Source organism: Mustela nigripes, chromosome 1 (assembly GCF_022355385.1).
Source record: "Mustela nigripes isolate SB6536 chromosome 1, MUSNIG.SB6536, whole genome shotgun sequence".
In the NCBI taxonomy this organism is placed as follows: Eukaryota; Metazoa; Chordata; class Mammalia; order Carnivora; family Mustelidae; genus Mustela; species Mustela nigripes.
The window spans coordinates 87,092,025-87,108,793 of record NC_081557.1 but is presented as its reverse complement, the minus strand read 5'-3'; the positions used below and the strand labels follow the sequence as shown (position 1 = coordinate 87,108,793).

General features: G+C 39.5%; 1 protein-coding gene across 2 annotated transcripts in view; it reads left to right on the top strand.

Moving 5' to 3' along the window:
- JHY (junctional cadherin complex regulator) overlaps nucleotides 1-9,490 on the top strand; it is a 55,512-nt gene extending 46,022 nt beyond the window's left edge. Inside the window, exons 7-9 of one of the 2 annotated variants that reach the window (XM_059392600.1) lie at nucleotides 4,842-4,922; nucleotides 5,715-5,843; nucleotides 8,410-9,490. In XM_059392600.1, the coding sequence (XP_059248583.1) occupies nucleotides 4,842-4,922; nucleotides 5,715-5,843; nucleotides 8,410-8,607 (408 nt within the window). In that variant the 3' untranslated portion in view covers nucleotides 8,608-9,490. The remainder of the gene's footprint in view (nucleotides 1-4,841; nucleotides 4,923-5,714; nucleotides 5,844-8,409) is intronic. The other variant, XM_059392598.1, reaches the window with a different exon arrangement.
- The last annotated feature ends 7,279 nt before the right edge of the window (nucleotides 9,491-16,769 follow it).

Genomic DNA, 16,769 nt, shown 5'->3' with positions numbered 1-16,769 from the left:
TATAACGCTGCAATTTAAAAAAAAAAAAAAAAGAGGTATGTGTGGGTTGCACAGAGGAGCAAAAAGGAGTTTGAGTTGACAGTCCAACCTAAGGGGTCAAGCAGAGCTTCAAGGGATAATTCTGAGTTGAGATTTAGATGATCAAGAGTTAATAAGAGGGATGTTAGGGTAGCTCAGTCGGTTAAGCAGTTAAGCGCCTGCCTTCAGCTCAGGTCATGATCCCAGGGTCCTGGGATCGAGTCTCACATCAGGCTCCCTGCTCAGCGGGGAGCCTGATTCTCACTCTGTCTGCTGCTCTCCCTGTTTGTGTGCTCTCTTTCGATCTCTGACAAATAAATAAAAATTTTTAAAAAGTTAATAAGACCAAAAGAGTATTTCAGGCAAAAAGGACCAGCCTGTAGTTTAGTCCCTAGCAAATAGCAGACCATCAAATAAATGTTAGTTTCCTTTTCCTTCTTCTATTAGTAATTTGAATTCATGTCTTACAGAGAAGAGGCAGTAGAAAGTACCCCGATGACCGTGTGTATCACCAGAAGTCTAAGAGCATGGGAGGATCAGAAGGGGAATTAAAAAAGAACTTCTAGTCACCGTTGCCCAAACCCTCTTTCCAACTCAGAAAAACCCTCCCTTCTTGCTTTCTTTCAGGAATGTTCCGACCCACCCGTATCCCTTTGCTCGGCCCAGCACCTCCAACTTGCATCTAACAAATGCTCAGAAGCACTCTTTGTCTTTTAAGCTGCTCCAGAAGCTAAAATGACTTAGAATCGAGCTGTTCATATAGGACAGCAGGTAGCTGGGGCACCGGACAGGGGAATCATTATGTGGGTCGTGCCCACTTGCTAGTCACAGCAAATCTTGTGGTTTCCTAGGGATTCGACTTGAATCACATTAAAAGTTTGAGGATTTGGAGAGCTAACAGGCCCAAGCACCTTCTCCTTCCTCCTCCTTCTCCTGGCAGTTCTGATGCGACTAGTTTATGAACACTAAGCATGGTCTGTGCTGGTAAATCCAGACGTCAGGAGGAAAGGGACAGACACAGCAGAAGGGATGACAAAAAGCATAAAAGTATCTGTTGGGACCGGCCACAAAACAGCTGCGTAAGCAGTTCTGGGACAGCGGAGCTACAGGTATTAACTCCTGTGCTTGTTATCACAGACCGTCTGGGTACTGCTGCTTGACGGCTTCTAAAGAGGAGGTTTATTGGGATGAAATTTAGCAACCACAGAGCAAATTTCCTTCACTTGCTGTTCCCCAGTAGTAGAGGCATTGTTTTGTTGCCCTGATTTTGAGTAACTTTCTCACACTCAGACATCTGAGGAATGTTCTGGAGAAAAACCCTGCTGTCTCCCCCACAGCAGGGTACAGCGCTTCAGAGTCTAAACAAGTCCTCACAGGACTTTTTAGTCAGGCATGCTTCGCCCCACGTTTACAATAGAAGTCACTCCTCTAGCTTGAGAGGTGGGATCAGTTACTGGCAGAAACGTGCCATCAGGAAAGTCTGGTGCCATCCTCTGCCCAGGGGACCATCAACAGAGAATACCAGTTCGGAGGGGCGGGTCTGGGGTTTGAAGTCCTCAGCCTGGGGCCAGGGATGGTGGAGGTCAGCTAAGACAGGTTTCATGCAAAGACTAGCAGTGAACCCCCTCAGGGACTTGAGAACAGGACTCTATTTTCCTCCTGTGTTTAGAGACCTAACAGGACTAGCATTGTTGATTTAATTTGGGGGGAGGGGGAGCGTGCTATTGTGACCTTTTAGTCTTGTAACAGCCAAGAAGAACTAAATCAAAGTAAATTCTAAGGATTATTTTACTATAAAAACCTTTTGAAGAGGCAGAAAGTAGATTAGTGGTTGCCTAGGGCTGGCAGTAGAGGGGGGCCGAGGAGTGGCTGCTAATGGGCACAGGGGTTTCTTTTCAGGGTGATGAAAATGTTCTAAAATCAGATTGTGGCGATGTTTGCCCAACTTGAGGAATATACTAAAAAACCACTGAATTGTACAACTTCAAATGGGTGAATTTGGTGGTGTGTGAATTCGGTTTCAATAAAGCGGTTAGAAAAGACTTTTGATGGAAAGAGATCAAACAAAATTACAGCACTGAGAGCCAATCAAGATTACTTGAGGCAAACTTAAGTAAATCCAGGATTTTTCATTGCCAGTCACCCAGAACAAACTCTGTTAGGAACCATGTTCTCTCCCCCTTGAGAAAAGGGCACTTTGCTAAAAGTAGATCATGCTGGAAAGGAGATAGTAGCATTGGGGTACTCATGCCTGTCCTTGGGCCACACTGTTTACTTTGTGTCAATATTTAATGCTAGTCCCTTTGCTAGTACTTGCTGTTTTCCTATCATAGCCAAGATGTTCATTCTGGTTATGCGAGGAGATAGAAAGAACTGTGACAACAGACCCGGGGTGGGGTTGGGGGGGGCGGGCGCCGGCCGGGAGCAATGATTTGTGCTTCACACTGTATCTTTTGTGTCAGTGCAATGATTAAAGTTAATCTGCTTCACGCTAAGTCTGTGATTTCTGGCCACTGATCATTTCTCATCCGTTTTGGACAAATTGGATTTATGACCTGGATATGAGTGAGGCTCTCTCCTTTTTCATTACTGGTTTACTTTGCCAAATATAAAGTAACTTAGTGATTGCGAAACAGTGGTACTGATGGCATGTCCGAGATAAAGAACCAGATAAAGAACAAATTTGCAATTGCCAAGTAGAAGATACCCAAGTTCATTCACCTATTAATCATTAGCGGAGATTTTAAAATGTGATCATACCTAGTGTAATCAAGGTTTGGACAAAAAAATGGCATTCTTACCCATTGCTAATGGAAGTGCTCACTAAGGACCTTAAGTGTGTTTGTGATTTTGTCTCAATAATTCCACTTTTATTAAGTTTAGATCTCAAAGTGATCATCAGAGTAGCCCACAAGCAATGCTTATCCCTAGGACATCTTAAATAACATTTAGAATGTCATGTATAAAAGTCACATTTTTGAAAGATTTAGTGACAGGGAAATACATCATAATGCTAAGATACTTAGTGAAAAAAATCTAATTTGTAGCCCTTGGCCATTTTCTGAAAATATGAACAGACAGATGTTAAAGGCAGGAAGTTGCTGGACTGGTTTTGCCAGGTGATTGTTTTCTCTAAGGAGATTTAGGGTTTTGAAAAGCCTTTTATGAGCAATTTTTTTCCCCTCTATACTTTAATATTTTTCAGTGATTTTAGCCCAACTACCTCTTAAAAAAAAAAAAAAAAAAAAAAGCCTCTCTCATCTTTTACAAATAGATATACTGAAAGACTTTTGACTATACATTTTGAACATTCTAATCAGGGAGATTCTATTTGCAGGACTCAAACCTTGCAGCATAGAAATGTTGCCTAAAAGATACAGGATTCTGGCTCTCTGAAGTACTGAAATTTTAGCAATACTGCTTTCGGCTCCAAGCACCTTCAAAATTATGAGCTCGTTCTTCTCACCTGCAGTTAATCCACAAGTAGATGGTAACTAGTACTGGCGGTCCACAGCTCAGAACATCAGAACCAATATTTATATGGCTCTCTCATGTCTTTCCTGACACAAGATTGCTGCTACAGCTCCAGCTATCATATCTACATGCAAGGCAAGGAAAAGAAAAGGGAGGGGCTGCACCAGCCTGAATCAAAGCTAAGCCAACTTGCATTTACACCTCCTCGGCCAGAGCTCAGTGCTGCAGATCTGGGGAAAGGAGTACCTGTCTCCAAGCCTCTATGGTGGGGTAGGACAAGGGAAAAACTAGCTGGTATGAGCTATGCGTAGTCAGCCAATAGGCCAGTGGGAGTAGAACAAATTCTTGTAACCACTGATACATTGATATGAGATTACTTATGCCCTTCAAATTATCCAAAAATCACATTAACTAAATGCTATTTCTCAGATCTTGCCTAGACTTTTTTTTTTTTTTTTTAAGATTTATTTGAGAGACAGAAAATGTGCATGCACAAGCAGGGAAGAGGGCAAAAGAGAGAGACTGCACACTGAGTGTGGAGCCTGATGTGGGGCTTGATCTCACAAACCTGAACGGAAATCAAGAGTCAGAGACTTAACCGATTGAGCGGCCCAGGTGCCCCAGTTCTTGCTTGGACTCTTAACCCTTAAAAATTTACGACCTTTTCCTAATCGGAGAGGGAGACAAACTGTAAGAGACAGAGGGTTGCTGGAGGGGAGGTGGGGGCCGGGGGGTAACTGGGTGATGGGCATTAAGGAGGGCACGTGGCAGTAACAAGCACTGGGTGTTACAAACAACTGATGGATCACTGAACTCGACCTCCAAAACTTGTAATATACTTTAATTAATTGAATTTAAGTTTAAAAAATGTTACAGTCTTTTGAATGTTAGGACATGATTAGAGCATTCGCCTTTCGAAGCAATGCTTACCTGATTTATATTGCCTCTTGCCAGGAAATTCTTTGGTTTCGTGAACCGTACAAGAACAGATAGATTAGCAATGACAGTAAAAGCAAAAGCAGTAAAGTAGTAAATGTATATGTCATTTAGAATGTTAATAATGAAACACCTCTTTATTCACTTGGAAATTTTTATTTATAATTTTCAGAATTCCAATTTTCTTGTTGTTGTAGAAGTTGGAAAAGTCAAAACATGTTACTTGACCAGCCACAAATTACCCAAGACGCTATAATCAATAACTACCATTAGAGTGAAAGAATTGTCAGGAAATGTACCGTCTCCCAACAGTCCACATGGGCTTCCATTCTTTCCTTATGTGGCTGTGACAGCATGGCGGGGCCGGCGGGTGGGGCACAATTCCTTAAAAGAAACTGTCTCTGTATTTGTAGAGCTCCAAGCTGAAAGATTATCAGAAAAGAGACGGGAAGCTTGGAGGCCTTGGACCTGACCTTGAGTCTATCAGAGACAAAGTGAGTGAGATGTACATACAGCATTCTGTAGGTTTGAATTTGCCCACCTGTGTATTAGCAGAACAGTACAGAAATGTCTCCCACCCACCCCCACACCAAGTCCTGATCCAAATGTCTCCCTCTGAATAGAGGCCCTTCTGAAATAGCATTAGTAATAGAGACCCAGATACTCCTTTTACCATAAGATAAAATTACCTAGCCAATGTTGTTTTATGTATCCACCTTTTAGTTCGTCTTGAAGGCCTGCACAGAAAAGGGGGCCACGTGCACATGAAAAGAGATGTGTGTGTTATATGGTCGTTGGTCTTTCCCAATAGAGTGATCTTGGTAATTTTGAAGAGTGGCTACAGAGAAGACACTTAGGATAAGAGTTTCCCAACCCCTGAAAAGTGCATCCACTTTATTTCCTTTCCTCTAGTGAAAGAAGATCTTCATTTAATGTGTTTTAACTACAGTTGCACTCAAGGCATAAAAAGAGAGTATAGTTCAAAGTTGGAAGCCAAAATGAAAATAAATTGGGTAAATGCAACAAAGAAGGAGCTGAATGTGATTTAGACCCTGTTAAGGGAACACTGGGTGTGCTTCGGCAATGATGTGCCCCCTCAGAGACAGACCGTTTCTAGGAGAAACATTAACTGTCTCACTGCTGTTCCCCTTAAGTGTGGTCATCCCATTTCCTCACTGCCGCTAATACAACATGGCCAGCTCGCTCAAAGGAGTGCCGCTTTTAAAGAGAGAATAGAGAGATCTAGAAGGACCTGTGTACTGTTGTAACATGGTTTGTCTGAACAGATGCAGAAATTAATCCAAAAAAAGGAATATGCAAAGCAAGTTAAGGAGTATAACATGAAGACATTATCCATTCTGTCAAAACCACAAACAGCGAAAACTGAACGTCAGTCAGCCATCCCTCGGCAGAAGGTAAGAAATCCCCACCACGGCAGTTAGCCTCTCAAGTAGAATGAAGAGGAAACCTTTGTCACCACTTGACAAATTTCCCATGTTTTCTGAAGCCAGGAGGGGTCTAAGCTACTGCCCTTCTTGTGGCTACCCATCAGAGACATTGATACACAAAGAACACGAACACAAATGACGCTGTAAGGGTAGCCTGAAGTTCATCGTGGTCTTAGTCCTCCATGTGTTTTCTTCTTGTATTTCAAATCTGACACATAAAAATGAATAGTAAGGCCAGCAGACAGAAGAGATACTCAATATCACTAATCATCAGGGAAATGCAAATCAAAACCACAGTGAGATCACCTTATACCTGATCAGAATGGTTAGAATTAAAAAGACAGGCAATAAGTGTTGGTGAGGACATGGAGGAAAGAAAGAACCCTCGTGCACTGTTGGTGGGGATGTGAGTGGGTGCAGCCACACTAGAATGGAGCCAAACAGTATGGAGGTCCCCCCAAAATCAAGAATAGAATTACCATATGATCCAATAGTTCCACTATTGATTATTACCCAAACAATACAAAATACTAATTTGAAAAGATATATGCACACACATGTTTATTGCAGCATGATGTATGATAGCCAAGATATGGAGGCAACCCAAGTATCCATCTCTAGAAGAATGGAGAAGATGTGGTGTGTGTACACACACACACACACACACACACACACACACACACACACAGAGAGAGAAGCTTATCACACAGCCTTAGAAAGAGGAAATGGTGCCATTTGTGGCAACATGGATGGACCTAGAGGATATGACGTTAAATAAGTCAGAACAGAGAAAGACAAATACCATACAATTTCACTCATATGTGGAATCTGAAAACCAAAATGAACAAAACAAGCAGAATCCAATCTATAAATACAGAGAACAAATTGATGGTGGCCAGAAGGGAGGTGGTGGGCGATGGGCAAAACATATGAAGGGGTGAGAGAGATAACAGGCTTCCAGTGATGGAATGAGTAAATCATGGGCATGAATGGTATAGCCCAGGGAATATGGTCAGTGATACTGTGATAACGTTGTATGGTGACAAGTGGTAGCTACACTTGTGGTAAGCAAAGTGTGACACAGAAGATGAATCACTAAGTTGTACACCTGAAGCCAAAGTAACATGTGTGTCAAGTATACTCAAAACATTTTAAATTGAATAGTAAGGCGATTTCTTAGAAGAATCTAGCAATCCTGATAAATCCTATCAATTTCCTTCTCTACCATTAAATTTTAAAGAATTAGTGTCTTCTTGTCATTCATGGGTACATATGTCAAAGAAAAGTCCTTTGTTGTTTCTTTCAAGTTCATTCCCCTACATTTTTCCCAAGGGACTGTAATACATAGGTCCCTCTAGCCATGAAAAATGATTTCATAAAATACAGAATGTTCTCCCTCTCGGAGGTCATCCAACCGTAAGTCAGGATGTGAATGAAGTACTTTCAGCGGAGACACTGAGCCTCGCAGTGCAAAGTCTCCATCTCAGTCCCAGGAAGAACATGGGACCCTTTGCATGAGGGACAAGTGACCCTTTGGTGCTTTTAGGAATTTGTACTTCATGTTCTCACACAGACCATCCTATTTTCTATTTATTGCCTTTCTCCCTGGGACCTTGAAGACCTCAGTCCACTTGATTGAGTTTCCATGGTGCCACTTTCTCTATTTTCTCCAAGCCATTATTTTTTTCCATGAAGAGATTCAAGACAACAAGTCTGTAATGAGAAATTCCTACAGAAGTCACCTCTACACACACTGAGAAGTTCGGACATGATTTTCCCTTCCAGCACCTGAACATACTACTCCTGCTTCAGCTATCAAAAAACTTACTAAAATATAAAATGGATATCAAAACATAAATCTGTTTTGAAATCATATGTAGTGATCTAATCTTTATTGTAGTGCCTTTTGGAACTGACATCACTAAAAAAAATTAAAAATTAAAAAAAAGAAAGAAAAGACTGCTTTTTCCGGTCTCCAGGCTTTTACAGACATACTAAAGAAAAGAGTAATTTCCAACCTCTAATAAATAGCTGCTAGAGTTTCAAAAGCCTGGGAACAAGAAGAGTTGATGTAATAAGTGGAAACTCAATTTTGTCAACTACAGTGACGTCTTTGGTCTCAATCTGTAGCAAGTCCACTCTGAATGGAAAGGTCTGTTAGTATCTCCTTAACAGAGGCTTGGTTTTAAGAAGACCACTAGAAGCTAAATAGAGCCCATACATGAGAAATGTATTTTCAAACACTTGAATAAAACCTCGTTTTAGAACGAAAACACCCGAAGGCACAGCTCGGTTTCATTTTCCAGCTCTTGTCCATTGCATGCTCACATGGCTAACTTACTGTTGGAACTGTGCATTAGAGAGCAGGACTCGCATTTCCCATCCGCTCTCCATTCCCAACTGCATCTTCTCACCTCATGGTAGCAATGTGTCTCTTCCTTTTACCAGTGAACATGTCCTAAGACTTGATTTCATTTAAGGAATGCAGAGCTCACTATCCATTTCACATAAAATGTTCTCTTTACGTTTTTAGGCTCTGGAATATGCCAAGACCATCCCCAAACCCAAACCTTCAAACCTGACGGACCACGTATCCAAAGAAAAGAAAAATCACACGTACACTCGAAAAGACGACACTCTGCCTGAAATCTCACTGCTTGAGAGACTGCAGAACAGACATGAGAGGGAAAAACAGGCTGTGGCGGCTTTCAAAGTCCTTCACATTGTATAGACAACGCATTTGTCGGAGACCAAAAATGCCCGGGGACTGGACTTGGAGAAAAAAACTCCAACCACCTCTCTGTGTAGAGAGTGGATCCTCTGTCCTCCAGCGCAGTCCACGTTTGCTTTGTACAGGATTTAAAATATGAGGCCTTATTAACTTTACAGAGCTGTGTTTTACTTTCTAGAAAGGTTATTTTATTATTTATTTTCAAATCAGAATTTTGGGTAGAATAAGAACTAGGGAACAAAGCTTTTTTAGTTTCACAGCAGATCTTTTAATTTCTCAAAATATCTCTACCCTTCCTTGTAAAATGAAACCTTGAAGTGACCCAGCAAAAAATGTATCTAACTTCTGCTTCTCTCGTAACTGCCCGATAAGGAAAAAGTATAGAAACACTTCAGTTTTGAATAAAATGAATGTAAATGGACTAACTGCTAGAACATTTGGAGATAGTTTCCCAAATAGTTCTAAAGTTTCTAAATTAAAAAAAAAAAAACAAAATAAAATACCCCAATGTCCTAACAGAGCATCATGACATATATTAGAAATCCAACAAGTCCAGAAACATCCATTCCGACAACTCTGAGCAATATATTTTCCCAAAGTTACTTGCTCCAAGTGTGTGAATGTGCCAGGCATCTTGCCATCAAAACATCTTAAAATGTTACCACATCTGTGCTTACACGCTTACGCACACACACACACACACACACACACACGTACATACGTTAGGTAAGAGGAGAAAGCATTCCACATTTTACTGCTGAGTGTCACTATTAATAAATATTATCTACTTTTGTCTTTTGAAACTGAATAAACATTATCAGGTGTAACAGAATTAAAATTATCAGGTCTTAAAATAAATATGGAAAAAATTAATTTTTTCTTACTTGCTTGTATTAGATGGGCATTTGATTCTTTGACAGCCATATCCAGAAATGGGTAATTTTAACACTAATTTAGGGGAAAAACTATCTATACAGGTGGCATAAGAAATGGTTTTGGAGAGTTATTCCTTTGTTATAAACATTTTACATAAACCATGATGTGGTATATAAAAGCTCCCTGTATGTGATTTTCTCTTAAAACTGAAAGCAATTAGAATTGAAAGTCTAATTTTCAATTAGAAAAGTCTAATTTCTGGAAAAATTATACATATATGAAGATAAATAAGCTGACAAATCATGTTTTGGTGGTAAGTTGAAAATTACATCATATATGAAGCATTAGGTGGGAAAAATCATATCTCAAATGACTCCTAAGATATATTTGTAAAAGAAGAGGACCCTTCATGGTACATGGTGAAGACTTTTCTAGAAGCTTAAGAATTAATTTCTTTTTCCAAATGGCCTTAAATTTAAACTTAACTCTGAAAGATTAAATAATGCATATAGAGACATTTCCAAATTTAAAGGGACAGAGCAACTTTTTAAAATATTCCACTTCTATTAGAGTATTTTAAAAGTATTTTAGGGGCACCTGGGTGGCTCAGTGGGTTAAACCTCTGCCTTTGGCTCAGGTCATGATCTCAGGGTCCTGGGATCAAGCCCTGCATTGGCCTCTCTGCTCAGCAGGGAACCTGTTTCCCCCTCTCTCTCTGCCTGCCTCTCTGCCTACTTGTGATCTCTCTCTCTTTGATATAAACAAATGAAATCTTTTAAAAAAAAAAAAAGGTATTTTTAAAAGAGCTTAGAATGTGCTTATCTTATTCACATACTAATTTTCAAAAGAGGAAGTGGAGATTAGGTTAGGATAAATGACTCTTCACATATGTCAGTCCTACTGATAATAGCAGACGGAGTAGCCCGGTCTAAATTTTGGCAAATACCAAGGACAGTGCTATTTGATTATTTCTAGTAGGGGGTTGTTCTTGTTTTCTGTGTGGGCAAGGAGCATATAATTATTATGAACTTCAGTTTTGGACATGAACTCCCACGGTTTCATTTCTAGAAATACTCATTATTACATACCCGATCATATTTTAACACATAAAATCTGGCAACTTCATAACTATGTTGTTAAAGTTGAAAGAGACACATAAATTAACTCAGATGTTGACTCATAAGAGACACTATTTTATTTTTGAACATTTAAAACCCTCCTCCAACCATTTCTCTGGTAGCTAAGCACTGTTAAAACCTTCAATCCCTTCACTCACTATCGAGAACCACACTTAGCTGAAGCAGGTGGCGCAATTCAGTCTACATCAAACATTTCACAGAATCTTTACTTCGAAGGCAAGTCTGTATCTCCAGCATGTAAGCCCTAAACATCACAATTCTTTGTACACAAATATTGAAAGTGACAAGTGGCATCTAAAAGGGCTGTTCCTACAGAAATAGAACATGTTTGCTAGAAGCTGGGGGTTGAGATCAAAGAATGAACCAAAACAGGCCATTGTCTGAGCCCACCTGGTAAGATCTAGCAGATCACTAAGCCATCATGATACTAAGCGTAAGATTCTGCGGAAACAGTGAACGACACACACTTCTCTGCTCCTCCTTGAAATTAAGGCAACAACAATGATCTTCTGCAGACCCAAGTGGGTCAATGATCAATTTTTACAGTACTTTTGCTTCAGATATTAAGAAGTAAAAACAATCTGCCTATTAGAAAGCAAGGACTTTAAACTTGAGTGACAGAATAAGGGTGGGTTTGTATTTGACCAGATGTTATAGAGGCCCACTGAAAGACACACGGCTTAATCTGCCTAATCTCTATTAAATGGTGTAAATAAAGGACCTTTAAACCACATATTCTCTTATTATAGACTCCTCTTCATGGTGTTTTTCCATCTTGAATTTCTAAGGACAGCATCCTGTTAAGAGGAAGCTTTGTTCCAAGTAGCTGAATTTCATGACAGCTGTCTTCATGATATTGTTTTGTATATTAAGGAGTTTCTTGGGAGTTATCTAGAAACCAGCCCAAGAAAAGACAATATTGAAGAACAAAATAAAAGGTAAGTCTAGCAAAACACCAATGCCTAATGGTTCCAATTGGGGCCCTATTATTGGTTAATGAATCATTGTTAAAATCTCACAGCAAGCATGAGTGTGCAGTCTAGTCTATAGCAAGAAAATGACTCTCCATCCCAACAGTTATTAGCTGGAAGTTGTTTGAAAACACATCCAGTAATTATTACAACATTGGAGCTAATTGAGAACTTTGCTTTGATAACAAATGGTCTACAATAGCAAACTCGGGGGGGGGTGCTTTTAAAATTACTTATTGATAAACAGCACACAATATCAATAGAATTTGGGTCATAGTCTGAAGATCTCAGGACACATTTAGCTAATTATTTCCAAAATATTCTTGAAAATATAGATTACTATCCTATTCAAAGTAGCACTTGAAAATTTAAAATTCTTACAGAAAAAAAAAGTTACTCATCTAAATATGCCTTAAGATTAACTTTATTAGAGCAAGAATAAATCCTGATGAATAATACACATTTCATCCAACTCTCAAGTATTCATCAGATGATAACCAGACTCTTCCCTAACTCTAAGTGTGCTTTCATAATTTGTATTCCTAAGGTAAAGAGAGAAAAAGATACATGAAGACTCCATTTGCCTCTAGTTGTTTTCCCAGAGAGGTAAGGGTTTCAAACAACACAAATAAAATTATTATTATTGTGGATTTTGTTTATCCAGAGTGTCTCTCCCCATTTATCCCTGACTCTAAGGAGTTGTCTATATTGTCAGGTGAAATTTGTATACTATAAAGGCAATATAAAAGAGAAATATGAATTATAATAATTTTGTGTAGATATTCCACTCTTAAAAATAGACTGAAGTAGGAATCCGGAGTAGGTAAAATCTAATATTCAAAATCAAATTTAAAAAAAAATTTTGTGCCCTTGGGGTGCCTGATTGGCTCAGTCAGTAGAACATAGAACTCTTGATCTTGAGGTCATGAGTTCAAGCCCCACATTAGGCCTACAGCTTACTTAATACAGATCCAAAACCGTCCCCTCACCCCACTGCCTCCAGGCTAAGTACAATATTTGTTCCTCCTGCTTCTCTAACTTTGTTGAGCAAAACCATACAGCTTTTCACAAGGGTACTAAGAAAACATATCTCCATTTTCTAGCCAAATATCTGGTCAATGAAAGCAAAAGGTTTTAGGTGGCAAAGTTTTTATTCATTGATTAATTTTATTCCCTCATCTTAAAAATTCCATTCTTCATCTTTGGTTACTAAGTTTCAGTTCAGTGAAATAACCGGAATGTTGGACCCTTCCCAAAATGTTGTGGAAACATCACATTTCAAGATGAAGATGCAAAGTAAATAGATTTTTCAGTTGAATCTACCCCTCAATACAGGGAAGGCTCTTTGGGTAATATGAAGGGAGGAAAAAAAGAATTTAGTGGGCAGGACTAATCTCCCTTGCTGCCTCTCCACTGCCTTTTCATTTTTCCCTGGCAAACCTGAGCAATCTAAGTAATTAATTTTCAATAAACTGAGAAAACGGTCTTCCATCCTTAAATAACTCTAATAGGTTGAGAGGATTACAATGATATGAACATTTCAGACAAATATATTTAGTGAAGACCTGGAGATATGGGATGATTTCATAAATATTCTTTACTGAGTTGACAGCTTGTCCCTGAGACCAGCCCCAATGCTGGGAATGCTAGACCGGTTTCTCAAGGTCCCATGCTTTAGCAAAAGATATTTAAATAGTAGATATCCATATGATGCAAATTAAATAGTGGGGAAAATAATCTTCAGGTATTTAAAATTCTAAAAGTGTGATCAGTTATTCCTTCAGAAGCTGTCTACATAGACAGAAGTAGATAACAGAATATCCATATATATATGGATATATATATATATATATATATTCAATAATATTTATATTCTTGAATATAATCAATAGAGCGCTCTGCAGAGAATATAGCTAAATAATTTGGGCCCCAAACATACCCTCTCCTCTGTGACAAATAGGTCTCCTGAATTAATTTTACACTTTCCTTTTTCACCATCTGGACAACTACCAAAGTCACTGCTATGAAGCCTGGGGGGCCTCACCTCATATTTCCAACACATCACCTGGCAGGGAGGTCTCTCCCATTACCCTGCTTCCACACAATGGGGACACTGAAGCAGTGCTGATGAGGTCCCCAAATTTGTTGTCTCTACTTGAAATTGATAATCTCCAATCACACAAACCTCAAGCACCTATTTTTAATGAATCCTTCAGATGAATATCAAAGAACTATTTAGCCATGTCTAATATTTTAATTAGATTATATTCTCAATTTAACCCATTAAACCTCCTTTGATGATCCCGATATTTAGTGTTTAGCCTCAGATGCACGAGGTAATGAATACCGGACCTTTTGATTTAATGAGAATTTCAGCTCTTCCAGCCTGCGCCTCTTTGTGTACCTTTTATTTTGCTGGCTATAGAATTCAGTTAATTGAAGGAGTCTCTTACCATCACACATTAAGGAGGATAAATTAGCATCCCCATTCTGATTGGAAAATGCAAACAGACAGTTTTGCTTTGATCTGAGGATTGAACTGAGGAAGGCAGCAGTCCTCTGAAAATGAGCTGATGGCCTTGTTATCAGGGCAAAATGCAGATGCGTCCATGTGTCACAAAACACTTAATGTCTTAATTGATCACCTTCCAACTCTCCCTGTCCTGTTTGCCTCATTCTCTTTGGGGGTGTGTGTCTTGCTGTCTGTTTATCCTGGTTTCTCAACTCAGAATTAGGGACCTAGGCTTTCAATTAATCTGAGACCAAGAAAAATGAAACAATAAATTCCCTCACCTTGAAATTTCTAAGAATATCCTGTAAAACTATTTGGACCTCTCACAGACCAAGATTCTTAAGGACTAACTCTAACTTCCAATGCCCTCAGACTGACAGATCCCATGCCATTGATACTGCATCACTGAATAGGAGGCAAGAAAGAAGGACTATTACACATTTTGGTGAGGAAGTCAGCCTTTCAATCTGTTCTAAAATAATACAATTCGGGGCACCTGGGTGGCTCAGTGGGTTAAAGTCTCTGCCTTCAGCTCAGGTCATGATCCCAGACATGGGATCAACCTGCATCCATCCCAGCTCTCTGCTCAGCAGGGAGCCTGCTTCCTCCTCTCTCTCTCTCTGCCTGCCTCTCTGCCTACTTATGATCTCTCTGTCAAATAAGAAAAAAAAAATGCAATTCTCCTGAACCTCAACAAATGCAGTTGCATAAAAGGAAGTGTGGTCAGAGAGTAAGAGATCAACACCTCCATCACTCACTATAAAGGCCAGAATTAAATAACATTAAATTCAGATTACGAGACTTGTGGGTAAATATGTTAGACTAAACACATGAACATACGTATACCGACTTCACTCCCTTGGCAAGCCCACACTAAAAGGGTTTTTAGTAAAGGGTTTTTAGAATACAGGAGAACAGGAGAATGATAAAAGTAGGAAAACAGATAAAAGTTGAAAAAAAATTCTAACCTAGCAAACGGGAAACCCGAGCATCAATCTGATTTACGTTCCAGAATATCCAAAATGCTCAGGAATGGATGATGTCAATTACCTTTAAAAGTGGGGATGTAAGGGATTGAGCGGGGCTAGATGAAGGACAACTGCCCCTTTGCTCCCCCGCCAAAGATTGCTCTCCCCTCTGCAAAGAGTAAAGCAGTCTCTCTTGAGTAAGGGGCAAGTACAGAGGCTCAATACAGAAAGCACAGTGAACAGTGAATGTGTGTGTTCTAAACTCAGAGACCTCTGGTTTTCCACATGGCTCCCAGAACATTGGGAACATCTCATCCTACAAGCAGGAGTTTGAAAAAATCCTTCTCTGGAAAATCTGACCAGCCTAAAATAAAAGCCTTGTAAATTCTGACTTTAGAGGTTCTCTAATGGAAGAACTCAACTACATTATCACAGGGGGAACGCTCACAGTCTAAAGTACCCCCCCCCCCACACACACACACCATGTATCACAGTTTCCCATTAGCCTTTTCTCATTAACATGAGCAAACAACAGGGGATATCTACATATCTGAAGAGGTCACAGAGGAAACCCACTAGAAAGGGGGAGTAGGACTTAAAAAGAGATCTTGGAAGTTAGAAATAGGATAGCAGAAATTTAAAAAGTTAAAGGTTGGAACATGGAGGAATTTTCCCAGGAAGTAGAGCCAAAAAGATAAAAGGAGAGAAAATGGAAGAGAAAAAGAATTTAGAGGATAAATCTAGGAGGGAAGGGCTACTGGGTGGCTCAGTGGGTTAAGCCTCTGCCTTCGGCTCAGGTCATGATCCCAGGGTTCTGGGATGGAGCCCTGAGTCGGGCTCTCTGCTCAGCAGGGAGCCTGCTTCCCTTCCTCTCTGCCTACTTGTGATCTCTATCAAATAAATAAAATCTTCTTAAAAATTTTTTCAAAAATCTAGGAGGGGAAAAAATTTCAAATAATAGGAGTTCCTTAAAGAACATAAAGAATAGAAATCCTTGAAGAATTAATTCAAGAAAACTTTCCATAATTGAAAAGACTTTGACTGACAGAGCCTACTGAGTATCCAGAATAACGGAAGCTAAGAGATCAAGGAACATAGCTGTGAAATTTCAGACTGTTGGTTACAAAGAGAGCATCCTATAAGCTTCAAAAAAGGAAAACAAATAAATTAATTAAACAGGATACACAAAGAATAAAGAATCAAAATGGCTTTAGGCCCTCACAGCAGCAATACTGGAAGTCAATGAAAATAAATCAAAGGAGGTTTTTTAAAATTTTCAGAAGTATTCCAAAATAATTTCCAACTTAGAATCCTACACTTAGCCAAAATACTAATAAAGCACATGATTAGAATAAAAAGATCTTTTAGATAAGGATGAAGCCTAAAACATTTACTTTTCACACACCAATCTGGAAACCACAGGAGGCTGTGTTCCCCCAAAATGAGAGGGTAAAGCAAGAAAGAGGAAAATATAGGAAACAAAAGTAAATTGAAAGGAATCCCAGGGGGCATAGTGGGTTGGACCTCTGCCTTCAGTTCAGGTCAGGATCTCGGGGTCCTGGTATGGAGCCCCACATCAGGCTCTCTGCTCAGCGGGGAGCCTGCTTCCCCCTCTCCCTGCCTACTTGTGATCTCTGTCGAATAAATAAATAAAATCTTTTAAAATTTTTAAAAAGAAAAAAGAAAGGAATCCCAG